We start from the raw sequence: 27,627 nt of genomic DNA, 5'->3' as shown, positions 1-27,627 counted from the left end.
GCACATGCACGCACGCCGCCATTAGGAACAACTTCCGGGTTTGCCATGCGCGTATGCTCAAATACGCGTATGGCAAATCCGTGTATAGGGAAGTTCGACTGTATGCACAAAGGACAAAAGGTTCCTATACCTATTTTAGGAGGAGGAGAGGGAAGAAAGCTATAAAGCAGGAGTGAACAAAGTGTGGTCTTCTAGACAATGTTCACTGTATTTCCCAGTATTTTACACCATTGGTAGTACTAACTGGGAACTGCAGTCCCACAGTGTCTAAAGATGGTGCGTACTTTGTCCACTGTTGGTATGACACAAAATCTAAAGGGAAAAAGCAAAGAATCAGGAAGAGAACCTGTATGAAGGTGAGCAACCTGGCATGCCTTCCGAAACCGATAACCCTGGGGAGTGAACCAATAAATCAGATCGCTTTGGCCCAGGATAGAATTCAGTTTCTCATATTCCAAGGAGCAAAGTTCAAAGACAGCTTTGACATAGGAGTTCTCCCTAAGAGTAAAACAAAGAAATCATATGGTCTTAATCCTTGTACGTTCTCACTACCATAAAGTCTTAAAGTAATCTGGTGGCTGCAATGCTGGGCTGCATCACTGTAGAAATAACATGGGCATTCTTTCAAATATCATAGGATCATAACCTAAATAAAGTTACCTGCAATTATTGCCCATCCATGGCTGCATCTGCACTGCAGAAATAATCTAGTTTGACCCTACTTTTAACTGCCATGGCTCCATCCTACCAAATTCTGGAATATGTAGTTTTGTGAGGCACCAGCACTCTTTGGCCAGAGAAAGATAAATACCTTGTTTAACTACAAAGCCCAGGTTTCTGATGGATGGAGTTACAGCACTTAAAATGTTGTCAAACTGCATTATTTCTACAGTGTAGATGCACCTCAACATATTCCTTATGATGGAGTAAACCTTACTGGATTCAGGATTGTGCCACAAAACAGGAATGCTACCAGAGCATTTGAGGTTCTAGTGCTGTATGTCAGTGGTTCTGAAATGGTAGTGCAGGACCCCAAGGAGGTACACAAGAGTTGCTCAAAGGTAGCATGAGACTTGTAGGTCCTGTTTCTTCCTCCTTCTCCTCCTCTTCCCAAACTTTTTTATGTGTAAAATCTTGGCCCCATTCCCACTGGGCACAAAAATCGACGTATATCGTTGCGATTCTGGCTTGATTTTTTTCCCCAAGTCCTAACCAAATCTGGTCCTTCGTTCCCATTAGGAAAGGCTGAAAAATGACTTAATTTATTTTGACTCATGTTTTCATTCCTATTGGATTTTTCCCTACTGTATTTTAAAGCGGAGTGATTTGCTCCGGGGAACCTCTTTTTTTTAAAGCAGCTGTCAATCAAGCACCTAGGTGCTTGACGTCACAGTGACATCAGTTGCTTCAATGCATTTTGGCACGGTCAATCAGTCGCTTAGGCGCTTTTCCCCTCTGGGAAAAGGAGAAAGATCCTCCATCCCCCCAAGTCCCTTTGCCTCCCAAGCTCTCCTGTGTCTTCCCAGAGCACCTCTGGGAAAGGGAGAAGGTGCCTCTATCCTCCCAAGTCCCTTTGCCTCCCAAGCTCTCCTGTGTCTTCCCAGAGCCCCTCTGGGTAAGTGAGAAGGTGCCTCTATCCTCCCAAGTCCCTTTGCCTCCCAAGCGCTCCTGCGTCTTCCCAGAGCCCCTCTGGGAAAAGGAGAAGGTGCCTCTATCCTCCCAAGTCCCTTTGCCTCCCAAGCGCTCCTGCGTCTTCCCAGAGCCCCTCTGGGAAAAGGAGAAGGAGCCTCCATCCCCCCAAGGCCCTTTGCCTCCCCCATTGTTCCCTGGGCTGTTTGGGGGGCGATTGAGCAGGCATATAATAATAGTTTAAAATGGTGTTCAATGGGTCTCCTCACATGTTGGTCTATGAACGTGGAGCAGGGAGGAGGTTTCAGGGGGGCGTAATGTGTTTACCGCATTTGGAGGTCAATGTAGCAATTTGCTCTGTTTGGACACCCGACAGAGCGCCTAGGTGATCAAAAGCTTAACTTTTAAAAAAATCAATTTGTCTACACATGCGATCACCTTACCCTGCTTCCCACTCCACCAGGGGAAAGGCTACATGAATGGGGGGGATGGCGCCAGTAATGTAGGAAAGAGAACAAAGTGGGTGACACCCCCAGGCCAGCCCCTTGGTGCACTCTCCTCCCATCCCCAAGTTCCCTAATCAGACACCCTTGTCGTTCCCATTCATTTGCCCCAGATTGGACTTGGGAGGTGCAAGAAAAACCTCCGAAAAAGTTCAATCAAATTAAACCGGGATCAAGCCCCCCTGATTCGGGTTTTCCCTGGAAAAATCGATTACATGGGGGTCAGATCCGAATTCCAATGGGAACACAATTGGTGCAATGAGGATCAAATGTGTGCTCAAATGGGAACGATGCCCCCATAATCCAAGTCTTGATCCGCTTTATAAGCCAGTGGGAATGGCGCCCTATTATTATTATCATTATTATTATTATTATTATTATTATTATTAGCTTTATTTATAAAGTGCCGTAAATCTACACATGCATTAAATAAAATATTGAATTTACGTAAATAAAACTGTTCTAATTTGAACAATGTTTTTTCCTTATAAAATGTTAAAATGTGAATACACATGGATGTCCAAATTAAAATACTCACATTAAATAAACAAAGTATTTTTATTCATATATTACAGAGGGGGGCAATGTCCATATGTAGAGGTAAAGTGAAGTCCCAAGGGTAAAATATTTGAGTATCACTGCTGTGTGTATTTTACATGGTGAATATTTCAAAATTATGATTATTTTTTTAAAAGGGAAATCTTCACTGTTTCGCTGTTAAAGCTATAAATGGTAGCTTTCCTTTCAGGTTTTCTGTCATTCTGCCACCACTTTTATGCATAAACTAAAGCTCACTTTTATTTTTATTTTTTAAGAAGAACATTTACGATAGTCAACAACAATGCTGAAGTGATTTTAATAAGAAATTAGGAAATTAGAGTCATTTTCACCTGAGTGAGAAGAGTAACCAGTGCAGTATTAGAATAGAGAAGTTTTCCTCAATCATTTCAAATGTTTTTAAAACTAGAACTGAGTAGTTAAGCTAGGATGGGATGCGTAAGCTGTGTACTTCACACAGAGCTTGGAAAAGTTCTTTCTTTGGATTGTAACTCCCCCAATTCCCCAGCAAACTGGGAATTCTGGGAATTTCAGTCCAAAAAAATATATTTCCAAGCTCTGTTTTCACATCAATGAAAGTGTAACATAAATCCAAGATAGATTGCTGGAGTCTTTAAAATCACTGCTCAGCACAGCACTGGCCAATAAGATGGGCCTCTCCACAGAATTAAAGATACACCAGTACCTACCTGCCCATTTGACAGTTACTGTTATGACTGAAGGCACATTTCATGATACTGTCAAGTGTCATCAGGCTCACATGTTCAAAAAGCTCCACTGATTTCTGCTGAGTGATCAGCTTTTCCCATTTATCCTAAATCAACAGATGGAAAATAATTTATGACCATAGTGCTCTCAAAATGTAGGAATTGGAAATTCAGCACTACATTTCTGGTAGCTTTAGTGTGCCCCCTTCTGTTGGCTATATAGTCTAAGCCTGTAGTACATTTATATGGAATGTTTTTCTGTTTTAAATGTTATTAACCCATACAAGTGTATAAATTTCAGCTCACTTTTAAAATTCTGCATATTCTTTTGCCCCTAATCATGAAAGAAGACTTTCTTAGCAATTGTCTGAAGGCTATGCAGTATTTGCCCTAAGGTGCTATTAATTTTCCTCCCAACTGATTTTCTAGTGGAGGAGAGAAAATAATACAGGCATCCAAATACAGACTCCCTGCAGTCCTCACCACTGAATATGCTGGTCTGGACCAGTAGAGTCACTAGGGAGGGTGCAGGGGGTTCAGACCACTCCAGGTGACACCTGAGAAGGGGGATGATACCTAGTAACCTGCTCCACACCACTCCCACACTCCATCCTTTGTGCATGCTGCATTGTCACCACACACGCTTCTCCTTGCCCCCCATGCATGCAGCCCCATGTCCTGCATGCAATCTATTCCCCACGTGCAGTCCTGTCCTTTTCCAGGAGCGGGACTGCACACAGGTGATGGAGTGCACGCAGGACATGTCGCTGCTTATGCAGGGGGCACAGAGCAATGCATGTGATGATGGGGCAGTGTGCGCAGGGGACAAACACCCCATGCAGGAATGCCATTGCGTCCAGGTCCCATCGTTTTCTGGCACGGGAAGATGGAGTGCACGTTGTCCCTGGAAGCCCCGCTCCTGGAAACGCACCAGAATCCCCAGCCCCTGGAACGCCCAATCCCAGAAGTCCCGCCCCCCCACACCAGGTGTCGCTTGGTGCAGGAATGCTGCTGGTCTAGACTGCTAGCAGTCCACTGACATATAAAGGTCTGCACAATCCCTACCTCTGGTCTAGTGCTTAATAAATGTTTTATTTTTTTTTAATCCAAAAGATATTTGGAATACTTAACTGTGTCTTAAGCATTTGTTATGTGCATATCATAATTCATGGTTTATGTTATGTATAAGAAATCATGCAGCAGATGACCAAACAAACCATGTCCTCTTTTCTACATCTCTGTTTTGTTTTTTCTCTTGGTTCTTTTGTCAGACAGAGATGCTATCAGCACTGGCCAAGATACTCCAGGGTATACTGCTCACAGAGAACTGTAGCCAAAGGACTGCTGCCCCAATCTCCCCACATTACTTTGGTCTGCTGTTCCAATGCCAGATAGCTGTTCGCATGCCCATCCTGCTGTGCTGCCCAGTGTCTGCCACCGTAGCCTGTTGCTTTGATCTGAGGTTAGAATGAGGCACTCAGTGATGATCACATGGTTGTGCACCTTGTTCTGACCTCAAAACAAGCAAACTACAGCAGTGGTGGATACACCAAACAGCACAGCAAGATACATTTCAAACAGCCAGCCAGCATCAAACTGGAGGGCTCTGGATTCCAGGAAGATCCAGAGTAAACAGAAAGTTATTTAAATATGGTTTAAGAGGAGTATACCCTGGTTCTGGTGCTGAACAGGTTGGTCTGTTCACACCAGAACTGGGGTTTGGGCTGTGTGTCATCTGGTTGCCACACCAATAGGATGGGGTGAGGCCAGTTTATTTGGCCCATGCACAAAGGGACAGAGTTTGTAAGTCCAGAGTCAGGCATAGGTTAAATTATGGTTTGTGCCTGGCTTCTTAGCAGAGGTTGGTTTGCATATCCCAACAAACCAGATTTCCATGAACCATGTCATGGAGTAACATTATCAGGAACAGCACTGCTATCAAGCTAGTTAGGTAATCCTAGGAAAGCACTTACCAACATCACTTTGGTAGATTCAGCCATCAGTGTCACATATGGCTTTAAAATGTTATAATGGAAACCTGGAGTCAGCATCTTTCGATGCTGTGACCACTTTGGTCCATGTAAGACCAGCAAGCCTTTTCCTAGGAAAACAAAAACATAGCCTATCATTCAAACCTTTTCAGATATACTTTTGATATATTCAGGCAGAAACAGTTTCTGCTAATCATCAGAATTCACAGCAGTAACAGCATTCGTTTTGTTTTTTGCCTTATCTAATTCATTTCCTACAATAATTGGAGCAATAAGTCCCTTATATACAAATTAAATTGAGATAGAGAAATTGGAATCTTCAAGATATTAGATTTCCTCACAATTACTCAGCATGAGAATCCAAGTGCCATTTCTAAGCCAGCCAACTGCACAAATTCATACACTTCAGTAACAACCCACCTGATGCCAGAGTTCTGATTAAGCAGAATTTCTAGAGCATTTTCCAAATTTTCTTTGGAGCCTATTACTTCTTTGCTAACTGGAGCAATTTTGGAAGTCCCTTTTTACAACCTTCATTAGAGAGATTTTCTGTTGTGCCCCAACTTTCCAACTTATTAAATGAGTGAGGAGTTTTAGATAACACATCACACTGTCCTGTATATGCACACCAACTTTCATTCCAGGGTTTCTGTGATCGAACAAGATTTAAACACACTGCATTGCATATTTTCTTCTCTTCTCTGAAAAGAGGTGTGGGGATTGAGTGGAATTTTAAAATGGAAATGTAGAAATGTGCCCTATCACTATGTGTATGAATGTGCAGGCATGTGCATGTGTTGGAACAGGTATATATGTATAAGCCAAGTTCCATTCCAACCTCAAGGTATGGATGCCAACACATTGCAAACAGAATGCCTTACAGGCAAATTAATACAAAGGCTGCATTTCATGCAGTGATCATGGAATCAGCTATACATTCTACTGAAAATGGATAACATTAAAAGCTTGCAAGCTGTATTAACCTTTTCTTATAAACTAAAATTTAATAAATTCAAGACCTCTATACAGAATCTATGGCTGGGTACATACCACCAAGAAGCAGCGTCTAGGCAGCCATACACCAACTGTACGGTCCCTAACCCTAGGATGTCACGGCAGCAGCATAATGGTGGCCTCCCGTCCATATGGGGGCCGCCCTTGTGATGTGCACGCAGCATCCCAGAAAGAACCCAGTTTTTCCAGGTTCTTTTTGGGGTGGAGGGACACCATGCAGTTTGGCTGCTGCAGTGTCCCTCCACAGGAAAACAGGTGGCCTCCAGCCCTCCCTTTCGGGGCTGTATGTAGCGGGCCTGAATTTCTAATGTAACATTAAACTGTATAGTTGTAGAACCTGCCTATAATTTTATTCTTGCATGACAGCTATAGACTGTATTTATGTTGTATTTATTTTCATAGATATTAACCTGACTAGTATCTAGTAGTATTCTCTATCACGGTGGATTTGTATGAACTTACTTGCCTTTCAACAGAAATTTCTAGAGCTGTTTACATAACATGAAAAAATAGTATCCCAAAGTATTGTCTAACATGTATTTAAATTTTGGCATTTGTTTTCAGTAGAAATTCCTAAGGAGCTTAAATAAAATAAGCATACACACCCACAAAACAATGCCGAGAAGGGGTGCCTTACCTTTAGCAGAGTTTTCTCACTATAAATACCAACATTGATAGGCCTAAGATGTAAACCCATATAACCCATATAATTCTAACTATGTTATTTATGGCCTGTTCTTAACTGCCTTCAACTATTCTTTACCACAAAGGCCTTGAATATACATACCGATCCATGGGACTATGTTTCGATAGCTCATATTATCCTTTGGATCTGTAAAAGACAAGTGAACAAGAGAAAATAAGTTGAAACTTCTGCTTCCAGTTGTACTATTTCTTTATTTCTAAAATATATAAGCCTCACTTCAGCCAAAAGGACTCCCAGGACAGTATGCATAATATTATTCAAGACAAACAAGCAAACACAAAATAATAAGCATATTACTCATTTAACCAGATAACAAACAAATGACATATTCAATTAAAACTGAAGACCTAAATCCATTTTCTAGTTCCCAGTAGAGTACACCCAATGAATCAACTGGATTTACTGAAATCCTGATTTATTATTTATTTATAGAAGGCATTAATTTATTGCCCCTTGGCCCATGAGGGCTCCTGAGCTGATGCACAATAGGTAAAACCACTTCTTAAACAAGTAAATTTTTTAAAACCCCAAGGCTCCTCTTAAAAAACAATAGCAGCTTTACTGTTTTTAGGTGGTTTTACCATTTAGCTGTTGATTCAATGGGTCTACTGTAGCTAGGACTAGCAATTGGATTTAGGCCAAGATGCCTGGGCAAAAAAGGAACATTCTGTTCTAGCACTGACTACAAAGCAAGGTTAGCATCAATCTCATCTGTTCTGGGAAGACATCCAAAAGTTGGGAAGTAGCCAGCGAGAAAGTTCTTTATTTTAGAGATGTGTAATGTATTTTTCCCCCCACTGATGATACTTGAGTAAGGGCCTGTGAGGCTGATGATAATACACAGGAAACATGGTATGGGACAAAGCACTTCTTCACATATTTGTACCCAAACTATTACAATCTTTAAAGGAGATGATTTATACCATGAATTGGTATGATGATGAACAGGGAACCAAAGTAGCTCCTTAAAAATTAGTGCAATATAACCACTTACTTTAGTTTTCCTTATAAGGGTACATTGATGTAAACTGATAGGAATTCTAGCCATCAAATTCTACACTGGTTGACATTTCCAAAGTGCTTCCAATGTTAGTTTCATGTATAACAGTAATTCAGACTAAAAGTCATCAGGTCACTGGCCACTGTGGAAAAGCTAACTTCATCCAGGAAAGGTAGTAAGAAGAGAAACAGTGAAAGTTGATAAAAGGAAGGAATCCTCCTTCCCTGTTTGAAGCTGTTCGTCTTTTCCTTCAAGAGAATGTAACCCTATCCAGATGACCAACATTTAGGCTGAACACTAGTTTTTGAGACCCTGAAACTGCCTACCATGATGAATCTTTCCAGGAATTAGCTTCAGTTTATTGGTCCCATTCTGATTCATCATCATATCTAACTAGCAGTTTAGTATATCTACAGGCTCACCTGATTTAGATGATACTGAGACACAAAGATGGAAAGCATCAGTGTAATAATGCCTCCTAACTTCACATTTTATAGCATAGCAGACAAAATCAAACTTGTGGAATTCCACAGTCATATGCCTTGGGAATAAGCAGAATTCTCCCATAACTTCTTTCTAAAACTGTCCATGCAGGTATGTTGGAAAAAGAGATTCCACTTAAAAATTTGGAAGAATCTCCTGACAATGAGAGCTGTTTGATGGTGGAACACACTGCCTTAGAGTGTGGTGGAGCCTCCTTCTTTGGAGGCTTTTTAAACAGGAGCTGTATGGCTATCTTTTGAGAGTGCTTTGATTGTGCGTGTCAAAGGGTTGGAACGGATGGCTCTTGTAGTCGCTTCTAACTCTATTATTGTATGAGCAAAACTATCTTCTTATTGTGGTTTCCATCCCCACCTCACAGAGCTGGTTCAGCAAAATCCAATGGTTGATACCACCCAAAACTACTAAGAGGTCAAGAGAACTGATCTGGTTATACTCCTCCAATCTATCTGCTGACAGTGGACATTCATCATGGTGGCCAATGTTATTTTCATGTCAAAACCTGTTTAAATCTAAATTTAGACAATCCATTATATCCAAAAGGTATTAGAGCCAAACCAGCAACAATTTCTTAAGCAACTTGTCCTAAAAGTGTGTGCTTGCAACCAGACAATTCTTATAACAATTTTTGGAGCCACCATTTGCTTCAAAACAACCAGGACTACATAGTTTTTTGTGGTTTTTTCGGGCTATGTGGCCATGTTCTAGAAGAGTTTATTCTTGACATTTCGCCAGATGCCAGCCACAGATGCTGGCGAAACGTCAGGAATAAACTCTTCTAGAAAATGGCCACATAGCCCAAAAAAACCACAAAAAACTATGGATGCCGACCATGAAAGCCTTCGACTTCACTCTGTTGGCTGGATAGGCCAAGGATATAAGGAAAGTGGAGAAGCAGTAACGTTTCACTGCTCTCACTACCACAAAGCAGATGCCACAATATGACTCTGGTCACAGATTCTATGTGATTTTTGCCATCTGCACTCTAGTCACTCTTTTGTTGGTTCCTTGTTTGCTCAGTTCTCTGATCAATGAAGGAGAAATACAGGAGAAGAAGTTTGGGAACAAAAATATTAACAACCCTTTCTATCTCACCATTTAGTTATAAAATCTGTTCAACAATACTAGCAGTCATGTTAACCAGACAAGGCCCCAGAATATTCATGAATCCTTTTATCTGGAGGGGAGTACACCAAAACTGTAGAATTTGCACCCTCTGACTTATGGCGGCCCTAAGGCCATATTTGGGGTTATCTTGGAAAGATTTGTTCAGAGGAGGTTTGCCATTCCCTTCCCTGGAGCCTAAAGGTTGCAGGAGGGCACCTTGAAACAAAATCAGAATCAAAGGTTGAAGGGAGGGTATAGTCCTCTGAGATCTAATGCGAAGTACTACCCTTATTAAAACAATTTAAAACATAGATTTTTCTTTTAAAAAACAGTTAAAAATACAATTCAAAATAATAAAATATAATATCATTCTATAATATAGAAGTATATTATAATGCCTTACAATATAAAGTCATTCTGTAATATAGAAGAATAAGGCTGCATCCTCACTGCAAAAATAATCCAGTTTGACACCATTTTAACTGTCATGGGTCAATGCTATGGAATTCTGGGAACTGTAGTTTTGTGGGACATTTAGCCTTATTTGTTAGAGAGCTCTGGTGCCACAACAAACTACAATTCCCAGAATTCCATAGCATTGAACCATGACAGTTAAAGTATCAACTTGGATTATTATTCCTGCAGTGCAGATGCAGCCTATGTCACTCAAGCTGCATTTATGAGACATTATAGATATCTATGGATCATATCAAATCCAAACTTTCCTTTCTGCTGCAGTGGATATTTGGAATTATCTTTGTTTTGTTTGCTGTTTTGTTTGGGCAGATGTACCAGAGTCAGTAGGATACCACTCATTTGTCTCTTATACTCACATGCATACCCATATTAATGAATTAAGACTATTTTGTATTTTACCTCCTCTAGCAAGTAATGTTTTTGCATATTCAGGGTGATTGATTATTACACATGCAGAGAACCTTCCAAACCACAATGGAAAGGCATATGGATACTGAGAGAGCCAGGCTTCTGACTTTTTGAACACGGTGGAAATAGATGAAAGCTGGAAAGAAAAAAAAAACATAGTGAAGAAGGAGGTGAAGGTGACCATACATACACACACACACACACACACACACACACACACACACACACAGAGTATATTGAAGTGATGAAAACAAACAGTGCTTAAATCTAACATTTAATTCATAATGCTGGAAATCAAAATGCAAAATAGAAAAATGACCAGTGATTTGGCATAATACAAAATCTGAAACTTAAGTTGATGTTTTTAAAAAATCCTGCACATTGAAACTGTCTTCAGCCATATGTAGTATGTGATTATCAGTCTGAAAAAACACTCTTTCTTACTACAAATAGCTACACAGCCTTAATAGAATACTGGCATGTATAGATTTTGCACAGTATCTGCCATACGTTTTGGACTAACTCTATGTCAGGGATTCTTACACTGTGATCCTGAGGAAGAATTGTGAATCAGGCCAAACAAATTGAAATTTTCCCCCTTTCAATTTCCTCCCTGTTATTAGAAAGTTTTAAGTGCACTTTTTCCTTAAAAGGGGATCCATAGCTTTTACTTGATTCTCAAAGGGGTTCATAACCCCCGAAATATTAAGAACTACTGTTTAACATAGATAGAAAGCAGTGGAAACCTGTAAAATGAAGAGCACTTACAGAAAGATAAATCTACCACTAGTTGCAACTCACACAACATCGATGAATCATTGAATCATTGGAGTTTATCAGACAAGGGAAATTGGAAGTATAATCCAATGGCAATCCGAACGCAATCATGGGGTTTCACGTTATTGCATGATAGACTACTACATGCAAATTTGGGCAATGGCATGCTATTTTTGGATAATGGGAAGCCAGTTTGAATGCAATTCGCATTCACGTAAATTCGTGAACTAGCGAATTCACATGAATGCATTCTGGCCCCACTTTCTTTTCATTCGAAATTAAGAGAAATTCCTCACATGTGATAAAGTCCAAACAGTCGGATTCTAAGGGCCATCCAGTCCACCACCATCCCTGCCGTGCAAGAATATACAATTGCAACACTCCTGAAAGATGGCCATCTGACCTCTGTTTAAAGACCTCCAAAGAAGGAAGGTCCAGTACCCTTCAAGGTAGTCTATTCCACTGTTGTGTGTGTGTTTATATATATAGTTAGGTGGAATCTCTTTTCTTGAACTAGACTTATAGAGTTGTCTCTATGGCAGCAAAGTTATGATTTACCAAAACCAAAGGCTCTGGTTTGCTGTCAGAGTAAATGTAATGTAATAACCTTTAAAAGGTGCTCTTGAGTATTTTGATCTGTTAGGCAAGGTCTGCTATGAAGATGACATAGGCATAGCTTGCGGGGGGGGGGGGGGCATAATGAGGGCACTGCTCCAAATAGGAATTCTGTTTTCCCCAAATGGATTTTCCCTTCAGTCTCTAAATTTCTAGCATTGCAGACAGTGAAAGTCTGCTCACACTTAGAACATATATTTGCTGTGTTTGCATTCTCTTGATCATTTTGCCCCTTTTCTTTGGTTGCCTAAACTGTATCTCTAAAGGCTCAACTGAAATTTTAGGTTTTTGCAATGCTAGACATTTATGAAGTGAAAGATAATTTCATTGAGGAGTATAATTCTTATTGGAGGAAAGACAGTGCCCTCATTTGACCCTCAAACCATAGCTACAACCCAATACAATTTACCAAACTACAAACTACAGGATGCCACAGGATGTTGCTATGGTATTTAAACTGGAATCATGACAATATAATTATGTAGTGTGAAAGGGCTTCTAGTCTTTCATAGACTTACTGGATTCTATTGGATTCTGTGATTTTACTGCTTTCTTTTAAAAATTAAATTCTGACTTGAGAATCATTATATTGAAATATAATTTTAAATTATATTCTGCACTGAGAGAGGAAAACCTGCAGACAGACCTTAAAGACTAACAAATGTACCATGGAATAAGCGTTTGCAGACTACAGTCTCTTTATCAGATACATAAAGTGTTTCTTGAATTATCGAGAGCCAGTATGATGTAGTAGTTTGAGCATTGTACTATGACTCTGGTGACTACAAATCCCCACTCAGCCATGGAAATCCACTGGGTAACCTTGGGCAAGTCACACTCTCTCAGAGGAAGGCAAAGACAAATGTCCTCTGAACAAATATTGCCAAGAAAACCCAGTGACAAGGTTGCCATAGTGTCACCATAAGTCAGAAGTGACTTGAAAGTACACAACAATAACAACAACATAGATTTGGAGGGAACTGTAAACAGTAATGTCAGAGGGAAGTGAAAATACAGATAGTGGTGATTACTTTATAACTGACTATTTGAATAACAGTTGTGGGGTATTAACACAGCTATTCTTTCATTGGTGAGCTGCTTAACACATGTAATGTAATTTTTCAAACACAGCTCATAGTCACAGATGTAGAGCTGAACGTCTTCATGAATTAATTTAAATTTTTGACATTAGAATATGTCATTGAAGTACTTTGGGTCAAGAATGGTCACTTTAGAGACAGTGATAAGAGTAGCGTGGAAGCTTAAAGTGTTTCCTAACTGCTTTGTTTGCTAGGTAGCAGTAACAGTAACAGCCACTTTTTAAAAGTATACAAAAATTAATTGAGGATGGGGAAAGAATTATGCTGCTCATCCTTAATGACACCAAAGGGCAATTCACACTACAGAAATAAACTGGCTTGGAACGAGTTTATTTCCATGACATTCACACTCACCTGACCACAAGCAATGCAGTTTGCAGGGGGGTGGCAGCCGTACTTAAACTGGTGCATTTGGCACCAGATCCCTTAGGAGTTCTTTTTTTAAGAACCGCAACGATCCACATCTTTGGTAGTGTGAGTACGCTACCAAATAGATTCGGATCGCGCGGCATTATTCCCAGAAATGAAGGTGCCTCCATTCTAAATTGATACAGTGGCAAAATGTGAGTGGCAACAGGGTTAAAATGGCACAGAGAGATTCAATTGCTGTAAACATAGTGGGAACACTGAACAGATTCTGAATTGGTTCTGGATCAGCGCAGAGATGTGAATCTCTTCGTTCAAAAAGGTAAGTGTGAATAACCCCCAAGTATCCGACACCTATATGACAGCTGCAGCAACAGCTAGATTCATTCCCTCACTTACTTTTTCTAAGCTGAACTTTATCCCTGAATCTGATGAAGGGAAATGGTCCAGAATTATGCAGTTCAGGTCCAGAATTATGCAAGGTAACATTGTTAACAAGCTAAACAAGTTGTGGCAGTTTCAAACAACAAGGCCAAAGGACAAGATTAGAGAGCAAAGTTTATTGGCTTACTGGTTCATTAGTGAGAGCTTCTGTTTCAGTCTCATTCATGGACCTTTTAGGCTGAGAAAGTGTAAATTTGCCCAAAGTCACCCAAGTGGATTTCCATGGTTCAGTGGGGATTTGAACCTTGGTCTCATGAAGTCCTAATCCAACACTCAAACTACAGTACTATACTATGTTAACTATCTTCTATCCTGGTTAGGGTTGACTTTACCTTTCCTAACCCGATAAAAGTTAAAAGTACTGAATTACAAAGCAAACTTTGCCATGTTACTTAGAACTTTTAACAAACTGAGGGTCTGGGTTTGAATGGACTGAACTGCTATCAAATCAGTCTTGCCAGCCTTGTGATGGGCAGGTTTCAGGTTTATTGAATCTATCCTTTAAAAAAAATTTAAAACTAGAATCCTGAGGTCCAGCAACTGGATCAAGATATAAACCAGTGGCTTAGGTTGTTGGATGCCTATTCTGAAAATTAAGGCACACAGGAGTTTTTCATCAACAACAAGTCAAAACTCACAAGTCCATTTAAACAAAAATTTGGAACTCAGAAATAACAAACAATGCAGTTACTGATAACGAGTTATTTATTGTATGTATATAGCAGGCAAGTAATGAGTAGGAATGAAGTTACTTTACTAATGTAATAGTGTTTTCAAATTCATACCATTAATTTCAGCTGGTCCAAAGAGTTGCAGACAGACTGTTGACTGGGGTTCAGGGACATAGCCAAGGGGGGGGGGGTTCTTGGGGTCCGGACCCCCCCCTTCCATTAGAAAAATGAATGGTGTGTGCTGCTGCGCTGCCGCACCCAAGCTCCATTATAATGGTGGCACTTAGTCTGGACCCCCCCTTCCTAAAATCCTGGCTACATCCCTGTGGGGTTGGCTACAGGGAGCATACAACTCTCTTGGTGCAACAGTTCAACTGGCTGCTTGTGCATTTCAAGACACGATTCAAAGGGATAATTATTAGTCTTGACTTACAAAAGCCCTATACAGGTCAGGTCTAGGTAATCTGAAGGACCATATTCTCCTTCCCAAATCTGTCCATGCTTTGAGGTTTTCAGGGCAGGCCCTTCTTCCTATCCCACCACTCTCACAGGTACATCTGGCTGGAACATGCAAAGGGGCCTTCCCTCTGGCTGCTCCCAAGCTCTGGAACTCCCTTCCCAGAGAGACAGGTTGACTCCATCCTTGCTACCTTTCCGCAAAGACCTTTTTGTTTTGGCAGTCCTTTCATTAGGACTGGTTGCATTGGGGAAATGGACCTCACATAATGTACTGGATTTTCTGTTTGCTTTCTTTGTAATAGTTTCTGGGTTGTTGTTTATTAACAGGTTTTAATTCTTTGCTAGTTCAATTGCATTTTCAGCTTTTGCACGTCATTCATTTTAATGGTATTCATTTTAACTTTTATAAGCTGTCTTTAGTTCCAAACTGGGGGGGGGGGGAGCAGATATAAATAAATATAACAACAACCACATTCAGAATAAATAGATACTAAGCATCCCAAGGAGCCAGTGTGATGTAGTGGTTTGTGACTGTTGGAAAATGACTTCCGAGATCAGGGTTCAAACCTCTGCTCAACCATGAAAACCCACTGGGTGTCCTTGGGCAAGTCATACTCTCTCAGCCTCAAAGGAGGGCCATGGCAAACTCCCTCTGAAGAAACTTGCCAAGAAAAACCGATGTTAAGGTCGCCATAAGTCAGAAAGGATTTGAAGGCCTGCAACAACAACAACAACAACAGCAGCAAGCATCCCAATATTTTGCTTATGGTATGAAATGTCATCACAGATTCCCAATTCATTCACTAAGGCCCAAAACACACTGAAAAAATAATCCAGTTTGAGACCTCTTTAGCTGCCCTTGCTCAGTGCTAGGAAATCTTGAGAACTGTAGTTTATTGTGGCACCTGAGCTCTCTGACCGAGAAGGCTAAATCTCTTACAAAACTCACAAAAGCGGTCTCAAACAGGATGATTTTGGCAGTGTCTTTTGGACCTAAGTTTCTGGAGAGATGTCCTTTGCAGGTGATGATCCTTTTTCAACGCATGCTATTTTATGGTGGTGGTGGAGAAAGCCTTGTCTGATCCCACTGCTGAAATAATAGGATTTGATACCACCATGCTCAATGCTATGGAATGCTGGGAAGTGTAGTTTGTGTAGAATTTCCCCAGAATTTTGGGAAGCGTAGCAAAGCTCTGGTGCCACAACAAGCTACGCTTCTCAGAATTCCTTAGCATGGAGCCATGGCAGTTAAAGCGGGGTCAAACCCGATTCTTTCTAGAGTGTGGACGCAGCCTCCTTTGCTGATTGGGAAATCTGGAGTTTCTGGAATTAGCAAATGGACTCTGATGTGGAATGATGACTGGCACAGGCTCCAAAGTCTCTCGCTTTGTTTTGCAAAGCTGCTGTGGCAGCCACACAACAACAATGCCTCTTTTGAAGAAGGCTTTGGGCCTTCACAAAGCACCCAAAAGGATGCTTTCATGTGGGTGGCTTGGAAAGCATCTTGGGCTGCATCCACACTGCAGAGATTATCCGTTTTGACACCTCTTGAACTGCCAGGGCTCCATGCTCTGGGATTCTGGGCATGGTGGTTTGTTGTGGCACCTCTGGATAAAGCCAGTCCTGCTGAGGCAGCAGACCAAAGAAAGTCCCTGATTTTATCAATCCAGCATCCTAGGTCTAAAGCACACTGCAGAAATAATCGAGTTTGAGATCACTTTAACTACCCTGGCTCAGTGCTAGGGAATCCTGGGGATTGTAGTCTATTGTGGCACCAGAGCTCTCTGAGAGAGAAGGCTACATGTCTCAAAAAACAACAGTTCCCAGGATTCCCTAGCATTGATCCAGAGGCAGTTAAAGTGAGGTCTCAAACTGGATTATTTCTGCAGTGTGTTTTGGACCTTAGCAAAATGCATAGCTTGCTCAATATTGTATTGTATTGTTGCGTTAATAAATGATATTGCTGTTAATAAGTCCATCTGCAATTAAAAACACTTCCATCGTTCAGAGGAGCGGGGTATAAATAAATTGTATTATTATTATTATTATTATTATTATTAAAACCTACTTATTTTAACATGGGATTTTTTTAAAAAGCATGAGGTCTTTTTTGAAAATTTGCAAAAACATGTAAAAGATTGAGGCAACGGTGTTTAGAAAATAAATCCTGCAGAAGAAGAAGAACAGTGAGCATGGTCCAAAAAAACAAATAATAAATAATTATGAAGTAATCCACCTTGAGACCTCTGGTGCCACAACAAACGACCATGGGAACCTGGCAGCTCAAGCGGGGTCACAACGGATCATCTCTGCAGTGCGGATGCCGCCTTGGAAGCCCGGCTGGGTGAATGGTACCTACCTCAAAGCTGTGCCCATAGAGCCAATGGGCCGGGGGTCCAGGGAAGCTGGCCAGGGCTTTCAGGAGCTCCTGCCGTCGTCGGTGGAGCTGGATGGCTTTGAGGAGGAGGTAGGTGAGACAAAAGACAGCAGCCAGGTGCCACAGTCTGGACAGATCCATGGCAGCAGCAGCAGCAGCAGCGGAGCTTCAGAGCAGATGGCTGCTGTTCCCTGGGAGGCTGCGATGCTCTGCAGGCGAGAGGAGGCGCAGGGGCCCCTTATGCACAGGGCAAGACAGAGACCTCCCCCGCCGGGGCTCAAGGGCTGGCACCAAGCAAGGGGCCCTCCTGCTAACCCTCCTTCCCCCCTGCAGGCTTTCCTTGTCAGATAGATGGCAAGAAAGAAGAAGCGCAAGAGAGCCCCAGGGGAAGAGCTTGGCAGGAAAGGAGGGATTCTGCTGCAGGGAAAGGAAGGAGGTCCAACCGGGAAGGAGTGCAATGGAACAAGCCAGCCCTCTCTTGGGCAGCTTCCTCGCTAGAGCCAATCAAACAGAGAATCATAGACTCCTAGAGTTGGGAGAGACCCCCAAGGGCCATCCAGTCCAACCCCATTCTGCCATGCAGGAACTCTCAATCAAAGCATCCCCGACAGGTGGCCATCCAGCCTCTGTTTGAAGACCTCCAAGGAAGGAGACTCTTTTGCTGCACTTTGCATCCATTGTTCCAGGTCCTAGGCTCTGGAGCAGCAGAAAACAAGCTTGCTCCCTCCTCAATAGTGGCACTATTACTTCACTTGATCTGGACACTATACATCTATATTTCACCCTCCTCAATATGGCATCCCTTCAAATATTTATACAAGGCTATCATATCACCTCTTAACCTTCTCTTCTCCAGGCTAAACATCCCCAGCTCCCTAAGGCGTTCCTCGTAGGGCATGGTTTCCAGACCTTTCACCATTTTAGTCACCCTCCTTTGGAGACGCTCCAGTTTCTCAATGTCCTTTTTGAATTGTGGTGCCCAGAACTGGACACAGTATTCCAGGTGGGGCCTGACCAGAGCAGAATACAGTGGCACTATTACTTCTCTTGATCTAGACACTATACTTTTATTTATGCAGCCTAAAATCGCATTGGCATTTTTAGCTACCACATTGCACTGTTGACCCATGTTCAACTTGTGTTCTACTTGGACTCCCAGATTCCTTTTACACGTCTAAGTCTCTCGTTCAGCCAGGTGTCACCCATCCTATATCTGTGCATTTCATTTTTCTGCCCTAAGTGCAGTACCTTACATTTCTCCATGATGAATTTCATTTTGTTAGCTTTAGCCCAGCTTTCTAGTCTATTCAGATCATTTTGAATGTTGATCCTGTCCTCTGGAGTATTAGCTATTCCTCCTAATTTGGTGTCATCTGCAGATTTGATAAGTATGCCCCCAATTCTGTCATCAAAGTCATTGATGAAGATGTTGAATAACACTGGTCCCAGGACAGAGCACTGTGGGACCCCACTGGTCACTTCTCTCCAGGATGAAAAGGAGCCAGTGTTGAGCACCCTTTGGGTTCGGCCGGTCAACCAATTACAAATCCATGTAACAGTTGCCTTGTCTAGCCCACATTTTACAAGCTTGTTTGCAAGAATGTCATGGGGAACTTTGTCAAAGGCCTTACTGAAATCAATCAATCCATCCATCTTTTTTTACAGTCAATAGACTCATCAAGGTATACAATCACTGAAAACATAGACACAGAAAGATTACATACAACACAAAAACCAATCTGAACTAGAAAAGGTTTCATTCAAATTCAGCAAGTTAAGAATAAAATTAAATTGTCAGATTGGATTACACATTGGGGAGTATCCTGATTATGTAGTCAGAGCCCTAGGATATGCAGTAGATCTGTTAGTCAGACCCCCTTTTAGTAGAAGAATTCAAAGATATAGCTGTGTTAGTCTGTAGAATCAGTACGCAGAGAGATCTTGTAGCAGCTTTGAGACTCACTGAAAGAAAGAAATTGGCAACATGAGCTTTTGTAGACTTCAGTCTACTTTCTCAGATGTAGTTCCCAGAATTCCCTAGCATTGAGCCAGTGCAGTTAAAGTGGTCTCAAACTGGATTATTTCTGCAGTGTATTTTGGACCTTAGTTCCCACCACATGATGCTTCTAGGGAGGGTCAGAATATGAAGGCATAAAGTCCTAGGCCCCAAGGAAGCATCTATGGATATTTCAGTAAATGGCACCCCACCTACAAGAACGTTTAGTAGCGAGAGCCCCAGTGTATATTTTTAAAGGTGGGATCAAGTCATTGCCAGACAAGTCAAAATTAATTTTGCTTGCCTGCAGGTACCTTATTGCAAAACAATTAAAACGCAAGATGTGTGTGTCCACACCTGTAAACCTCTGGCAACCCATGAATTTCACAGGATTTTCTTAAGCAAGGTATTTCAGACCTAAAAAGCTGTATAGGACTTTCTAGGTCATGACCAGCACTTTGAATTGTGCCCAGAAATGAACCTGCGATCAATGAAGTTGTTTTAATAAGGGAGTTATAGCCCTGTAACTGGCCCTGGAACAGCATTCTGGCTGTAGCATTTTGCACCTACTGAAGTTTCTAAACAATTGCCAAAGGTAGCCCCACATAGAGTGTGTTACGGTAGTCCAAGCAGAATATAATCAAGGCATGTATCACCTGCCTTCATATCTGACATCTTAAGAAATGGACACAGCTGGTGCATTAGTTTTAGTTGTGCAAATGCTCTCCTGGCTGCTGCTGAAACATAGGCTGCATCCGGACTAGAGAAATAATCTGGTTTGGCACCACTTTAACTGACACAGCTCAGTGCTGTAGAATTCTGGGAATGGTAGTTTGTTGTGGCACCAGACAACGAACTACCATTCCCAGAATTCCATAGCATTCCATAGCAGAGTTCCAAACTATGATTCCCAGAATTCCATAGCCCTGCTCTGGTGCCACAACAAACTATCATTCTCAGAATTCCATAGCACTGAGCCATGACAGCTAAAGTGGTGTCAAACTGGATTATTTCTCTGGTGTGGATACAGCCTCAGGCATCCAGACTCAGAGTTGAGTCCAGGAAAAAATCCAAGCTGCAATCGTGATATTTCAAGAGACGTGTAACACCATCCATTGAGTAATCCCCACCAGCACAGGCAAAGTCCTTATTCCCTGATCTACCTTTGAACTGACTGGGAGCACTTATGTCTTATCTAGATTTAAGTTTTAATGTTTGCCCTCATCCAGTCCATTACTGACAACAGATATTGGTAGAAACAGCTTCCTTGGAACCAACTGCTCCCCATCATCCCAATGTACTTGAACCCAGTTCAGTGACTTGCTGAACTTACTGTCTGCTAAACTTTGAAACCCTGAATCTGATGGATGAATGGTCTTTCTTTTTCCTTGTTCCAACCTCTCTTCCTTTTGTGTTGTGCATGTTAGATTGCAACAGTATGCCTCACTTATCATATCTGTAAACTGGTTGGGAGACTATTTGAGTAAGGAGCAGGGTAAACATGTAATAAATACATACATGAACTGCATACATGTTAATTAAAATTGCTAATCTCAGCACTAACGAAGTCCTAACACAAGAAAGATAACATTTTTGAGGCATAGTTTGAGCGGGGTGCCCGACTTACCTCTTCCGAATATGGCTCAAATTTGAAAGTTGGGCTGATTTTATTGCATGGACTTTTCTCTCAAAATGGCTTCCCATTGCTTCCAGTGCTGAATTTGGACCCCATAAATTGCTTCAGCTGCCATTTTTTCCAAATCGGAAGCTTTGGAGTTGGAAAAAATGGTGGCTGAAGTGACTTACAGGGCCTGAATTCAGCAATGGAAGCAATGGAAAGCTGTTTCAAGCAAACTAAAAAACACTGAGACCTCTTGCAGAGCAGGTATTCCCCACCCTACTTGAAGACCAGATGATGTGAAAATCATAGTTACCAGGTAAAATGCTAGCACTCCAGCTTTGGGTAAGGATATCTTGTGTCTTTCAACCTTTTCTTGTTACCACTGCCTATTCTATTATCTCAATCAGAAAGGAACCAGTGCCTCTTCTGCTATTCAGTATTTTTGCAAGATGCTGACTCCTACACCCAAGTAGGATTGGAATAAAACTTGGGTGGGTTACAAACTGCCGCTGCTGTTTGCTCCACGAGGGAGTCGCAGCAGCCAAAACACGCGACTCCCTCGCGGAGCAAAAAAGAAGCTCCAAAATGGAACTTCTTCCTGCGGCGCAGTTATGATGCCGCGAGGCGCCAATGGCGCACTCGCGACATCATAAGCGCCACGCGACGTGCGGACACACAGCATCCACAACGTCAATATGGCGGCGGCCATGTGGAACGGCCGCCGCCATATTCTCCTTATTGACTACGTATTAAGGTTAGGGGGGTGCGGAAGCACTGCCCCTTCCTAACCCTAATATGTAGTCAATACGTATTTTATGGCGGTTTGTAACCCGCCTTGGACTCATTTCCCCACTCACAGGGGAACCACACACTGGCACTGTTCAACCAGTTTGACTCCCAGAAAACAACCACTATCTCCACCTTTTTCTCCTCCCTGTAATGTACTGTATTTGGAAGCAACATGAGAGAAGAAGATAGCATTTAAAGATGCAAGTAGACAAACCAAGTTCAGTTCAATAGCCCAATCAGGAAAATTGAATAAAATAAGACAGGAAGAACAAGTTAGGAAAATAAAACTAATGACTATGTACAATCAAGAAAAAAAATCCTAAGACCACCAGTGTTCACCTAAAGTACTTTACTGAGAAAGCAGTGAAAGTGGTTACTTCTATATTCTTTCTTTGGATCATAAGGAGAGCTGATCATAAGAACACTGCCACTGTATTCAGACATATAACAAGGGTTATTTGTGTGATAAATAAACACTAGTTTTCTGAGTTCATTACAAACATGGTTTGGCGTATAGTGCAATGTCAGATCTAATACACACAGACACAAATAGAGGAATTTGTGCTAACCCAGTTAATGTGGAGATTCGGGTAGCTCAGAATCAATAATAATAATAATGATAATAATAATAATAATAATAATTTGCGTTTCCCCGCCTCTCCCAAAGGATCGAAGCGAGGTTACAAACTACTAAAATCAATACATACAATGCAATACAGTACATATAAAAACACAAAATGGTACATCTATACAAACATCAGTAAAATATAACAATCCAACAGCATCCAATATCCAGGGGTAAGACAGAATATCATTGTCGGCAGGCATATTGGTCATGAAGACATCACTCCTCGGGGGGAACACTTGGCAAAAGAGTACGGTTTTCAATCTCTTTTTAAATGTTTCCAAAGAGGTCATGAGACAGAGCTCCTCCGGAAGGCTGTTCCAGATCCGCAGGGCTGTTATTGTAAAGGCCCTTTGGGAAGAGGAGACTATTTGGACGATGGAGTTTCCAATAAGTTCTTACCGGATGTTCTGAGTGTGTGGGGCGGCTCGTAGGAGGAGATGCAGTCCCTCAAGTAACTCAGGCCCAAGCCATGTAGGGCTTTATAGGTGATAACCAACACCTTGTATTGTGCCCGGAAGTGAATAGGCAGCCAGTGCAGAGCTTTCAGCTTAGGTGTTATATGGTCAAACCTAAATGCACCGGTGACCAGTCTGGCTGCCATATTTTGTACTAACTGAAGCTTCCGGACTTGGTACAAGGGTAGCCCCATGTATAGCGCATTACAGAAATCTAAGCGAGAGGTTACCAGAGCGTGTACCAATGTTTCAAGGTCCCTTTGGCCCAGGTTGCAGTTGGTGTATCAACCGAAGCTGATAGCAAGCACTTCTGGCCTTCGCATCTACTTGAGATGTCAACTGCAGGGACGAATCCAGAAGTACTCCTAAACTGCAAACTTCATTCTTTAGGGGAAGTGTGACCCCATCCAGGACAGGTGGACAAATTTCCTTCCCCGGGCCTGGGGAACCTATCATGAATACTTCCATTTTCTCTGGATTCAATCTGAGTTTGTTTTCCCTCATCCAACCCATTACCGACTCCAGGCATGCATTCAGAGGAGAGGTGCCATCCTTAGTCACTGCGTCAGTCGGAGACACAGAGAAACATATTTGGGTGTCATCAGCATACTGATAACACCGCGCCCCATGTCTCCGGATGATCTCTCCCAGCGGTTTCATGTAAATGTTGAACAAAGTGGGGGATAAAATAGCTCCCTGAGGGACACTCAGATGTAAGTTCCCTCTTAGAGGAGCAAATATCCCCCAACTGCACCATCTGGAATCTGCCCGAGAGATAGGATCGGAACCACTGGAGCACAGTGCCCCCGATACCCAATTCCCTCAGGCGTTCCAGAAGGATACCGTGGCCAATGGTATCGAAAGCCGCTGAGATGTCCAAGAGCACCAACATGGTCACACTTCAAGTTAAAACTGTAGATCTGAGTTGTGTAAACAGTGGGAGCTCACGCTCCTGGCTTCTCCAGGGGATATTCTTGCTCCCTATTATAACTTATTAATTTGCACAGGTGTCCTGGACTGCAGCCAGCACACCCACACTACGCCGATAAGAATGGCTAAGCACAGCAAGTGGAAGCAATCCACAGACCTTGCAAGGAGTAAGCATGAGAGCAGTCCAAAAGCCAAGCCAAAGTCAAGATACCAGAAGTCAGAGCAGTCCAAATGCCAAGCCAAAGTCAGGATACTGGGAGTTAGAGTAGTCAAATCAGTCCAGGATCAAAGCAGCAAGAAGATAACAAAGGTCCAGTCCATTCCAAGGTCAAAGCAACAAGGAGTCAAGATACAAGGAGTCAGTGCCAGCAGCAATCACACCAAAGGATCATGCAATAAACTCTGGCACTGAGCTGAGGCCTCTCTACAGCTTAAGTAAGGGAAACTCTCCCCCATGCCACCTGAGGCTGGTTTGCTAATTGCCTCTCTGCAATCCTCCTGGATCTGCGCCTGCAAGCACTCTCAGCCTTTCTTGTAAGTAAGCACCTCCAGGCAAGCTTCCTCCCCAGAGTCACCACTAGGCTGTTGCACCACAGGAGGCATATCACTAGCACTAGGACCTGGTTGGGCCTCCTCCTCTGGGGCTGGGAGATCACAGCTGGGACCTGGCAGAGCAGGATTATCACCTGGTGTAGCCTCAATTAGCTCTTGCTCTGGAGGAGGCTCGTCCTCCTCCTCCTCCGAGAGCTGTTCTTGGCTGGCCATGACAACAGGGATCTGTTATGGCATAAACTAACTATAGTTGATATTGATAAAAGGTAGGCTTGATTTTTTCTGATACTCCATCAAAATAACATCACGTAGGTGAACTGTTGCTCATAGAATTGTTGAGAAAAACAAGAAGAGTGAAACAGGGCTGTTTTTGGGCTCTTTCTCTTCTGCACACACACACATATATGTAATATTGTCACAATGGTGTCATTTCTTTCTGCTTTTTATCCCTTTACATGAAAGGTGCATGCTGTCAGTAGTGTTTTCTGCTGGTGACGTCATTTTGATCACCACATATTACAGTTCCCAGAATTCCACAGCATGGAGCCAGTGCAGTTAAAGCGGTGTCAAAGTGGATTGTTCCTGGAGTACAGATCCTTGTGAAAGTGGGTTATCAAGGCTGGGTGTCTCAGTGGTCCCCAAACTGTACTTTTTAAAGAGATTCTGGACTTCAGCTCCGAGAAACCTCAGCCATGTTGGCGAATAGTTTGGGATTCTGGAAGCTGAAGTTCACAATCCCATAAAGAGCACAATTTGGGGGGCCACTGCTACAAACTAATACAGCTATATCTGTTGAATCAGTGGTTCTTTAAGGGATTTTGGACTTCAGCTCCCAGAATCCTAGGCTACTGGCCAAGATGGCTGAGGCTTCTGGGAGTTGAAGTCCAAAATCTCTTAAAGGGCACAGTTTGGGGAGCACTGCCCTAGGGATAATACTGTGCTTATAGGAAAACATAGGTAACATCTCCAGTGTTTCTTTATGGTCAAGTACTCTTCTGTTTCCCTCTGGGCAAGTATTCTCCAGTGATTCTCTATGCAGTGGTCCCCAAACTGTGCTCTTTAAGGGATTTTGGACTTCATCTCCCAGAAGCCAAAGCCATGTTGGCCAATAGTCTGGAACTCTGGGAGCTGAAGTCCAAAAAAATCCCTTAAAGAGCACAGTTTGGGGACCACTGATATTTGTACAGTATATTATTATTACCTCTCCATTGATGCCCCCTTGTCGTGAGAGGGGAGGCTTGCGTACCCTAATGAAATTGTGAGCTATGCTGGTGGTGGTATAATAATCACTGTTAGGGCTTCCCATGCCAGACAGGTCACAACCAAAGGGTCTGACCAAGAGTGCCAAAGGGCAGGATGGGCTCTCTAGCCTTATGGCAACCATCCTAGGAGAAGGAAAACTCTAATCTCAAACCCGGGCAGATGGTGCTCATCTAGCCCTGTAAGGTCAACCATCTAAGAGAAGAAAACTCTAATCAAACCTATGACCTGAGGACTTCACTGCCACTGTCCATGCTTGTCAAGGCCTCAACAGACGAACCTCTGGTTTAAAGGGTGAGGCCAGTTCTGTGCACGCTGCGCTCCACCAAAAAAATCCATTGCACAGGCTCGAAGGATACATCCAATTGCCGAAAAAGCCCTATAGTGATAGGCGAGGGACGAAACGGCAGGTGAAAAGATGCACTGGAAGCTGCAGATCCAACCCTGCATGCAGACGGTTCAGGATTTTGGTCGCTTGAGACTGACCCAGGGATGGGGCCTAGAAAAGGTGGCCCAAAGAAAGCTCATCCCCAACAACCCGATTGGCTAGCCGCGGCCAACAGGCATCTTCTGAAGCGGTCAAACAAAGACAAAGACACAAAGGCACATACCAGCCTCCAAAGGTGCAAATAGACTGATGCTTGCATGCTGGAACATCAGAACCATGCAAGATTCTGCAGATAGTGGACGTCCTGAGCGTCATTCTGCTCTAATAGCCAATGGACTCTCACGACTTAACATTGACATTGCTGCTCTTAGTGAAGTTTGTCTCCATGAGGAAGGCAGCCTTAAAGAACACGGTGCTGGCTACACACTCTACTGGTCTGGCAAACCCAAAACTGAGAAACATCTTTCAGGTGTAGGCTTTATGATCAAAAACGCCATTGCCTCCAAACTCGAAACTTTGCCAACAGGACACTCTGATCACATTATCTCCTTACGCCTCTCACATGTTGTTCTCTTCAGTATATATGCCCAAACTATGCAAGCCAACCCTGTGGAGAAAGACAAATTCTACTCAGCCCTATGCCACCTTATACAAAAAGTCCCTGCAGAAGACAAAATCATTATCCTTGGTGACTTCAATGCCAGAGTAGCAAAGAACTTCGAAGCCTGGAAAGGTGTTTTCAACTTGGATGCATCCCTGATCCAAACACTGGCACCTCATTGACTATATCCTAGGGTAGTGATGGCGAACCTATAGCAAGCGTGCCAGAGGTGGCACTCAGAGCCCTCTCTGTGGGCACACATGTGACAAATGTTGCTGTCCTTGAGCAAGCAGGGATCACCAGCATTGAGGCCATGCTATTGAGGACGCAGCTGTGCTGGGCAGGACACGTTTCCAGGATGAAGGACCATTGCCTCCCCAAAATGGTATTCTACTGTGAACTCACCATGGGTCAGAGTAAGAGGGGCACTCCAAAGAAGAGATACAAGGACTCCCTGAAACAACATCTCAGGCTTGGCCAAATTGATCACCAACAATGGTCCTCCCTGGCCTCGCATCGGGAGGCTTGGAGATGCACTATCCATGACGCTGCAGCCTTTTTTGAAAGCTCACGGTGAATGAGTCTCAAAGAGAAACAACAACGCAGAAAGAACCACAACCCGGAAACATCACCCAAGGAGACTTTCCGCTGTGCTTTCTGCAACCGGACCTGTTTGTCCCGGATTGGGCTTTTTAGTCACCAACGCGCTTGTAGGAAGCGCAGGATGAGTCCTTCCTGAATCCTCGTTCGCGGAGAAATGCCAGAAATATTATTATTATTGTTGTTGTTATTATTATTATTCAGACTAATACGACTGTATCTGTTCAGTCAGTGCTCCCCAAACTGTACCCTTTAAGAGCTTTTGGACTTCAGCTCCCAGAAGCCTCAGCCACATTGGTCAATAGCCTGGGGTTCTGGGAGTTGAAGTCCAAAATCCCTTAAGGAGCACAGTTTTGGAGACTACTGACATCTGTGCAGTATATTATTATTACTATTG

At 42.7% G+C, this 27,627-nt stretch overlaps 1 protein-coding gene across 2 annotated transcripts in view; it reads right to left on the bottom strand.

The window, feature by feature from the left end:
* Positions 1–27,572, bottom strand: part of LOC149316248 (cytochrome P450 4B1-like) — a 41,034-nt gene extending 13,462 nt beyond the window's left edge. Inside the window, exons 1-6 of one of the 2 annotated variants that reach the window (XM_089515088.1) lie at positions 27,036–27,572; positions 10,593–10,737; positions 7,190–7,234; positions 5,371–5,498; positions 3,380–3,504; positions 347–498 (exon numbers count right to left, since the gene is read on the bottom strand). In XM_089515088.1, coding sequence (XP_089371214.1) covers positions 347–498; positions 3,380–3,504; positions 5,371–5,498; positions 7,190–7,234; positions 10,593–10,737; positions 27,036–27,038 — 598 coding nt within the window. In that variant the 5' untranslated portion in view covers positions 27,039–27,572. Of the gene's footprint in view, positions 1–346; positions 499–3,379; positions 3,505–5,370; positions 5,499–7,189; positions 7,235–10,592; positions 10,738–17,392; positions 17,791–27,035 lie in introns of those variants that run through there. The other variant, XM_089515087.1, reaches the window with a different exon arrangement.
* Positions 27,573–27,627: the final 55 nt, after the last annotated feature.

This window comes from Sceloporus occidentalis, unplaced genomic scaffold, assembly GCF_023333645.1.
Source record: "Sceloporus occidentalis isolate IW3139 unplaced genomic scaffold, rSceOcc1.0.p SCAF_3, whole genome shotgun sequence".
NCBI lineage: Eukaryota > Metazoa > Chordata > Lepidosauria > Squamata > Phrynosomatidae > Sceloporus > Sceloporus occidentalis.
The sequence above is the reverse complement of the archived record's forward strand: the minus strand, read 5'-3'. Positions and strand labels throughout refer to the sequence as shown.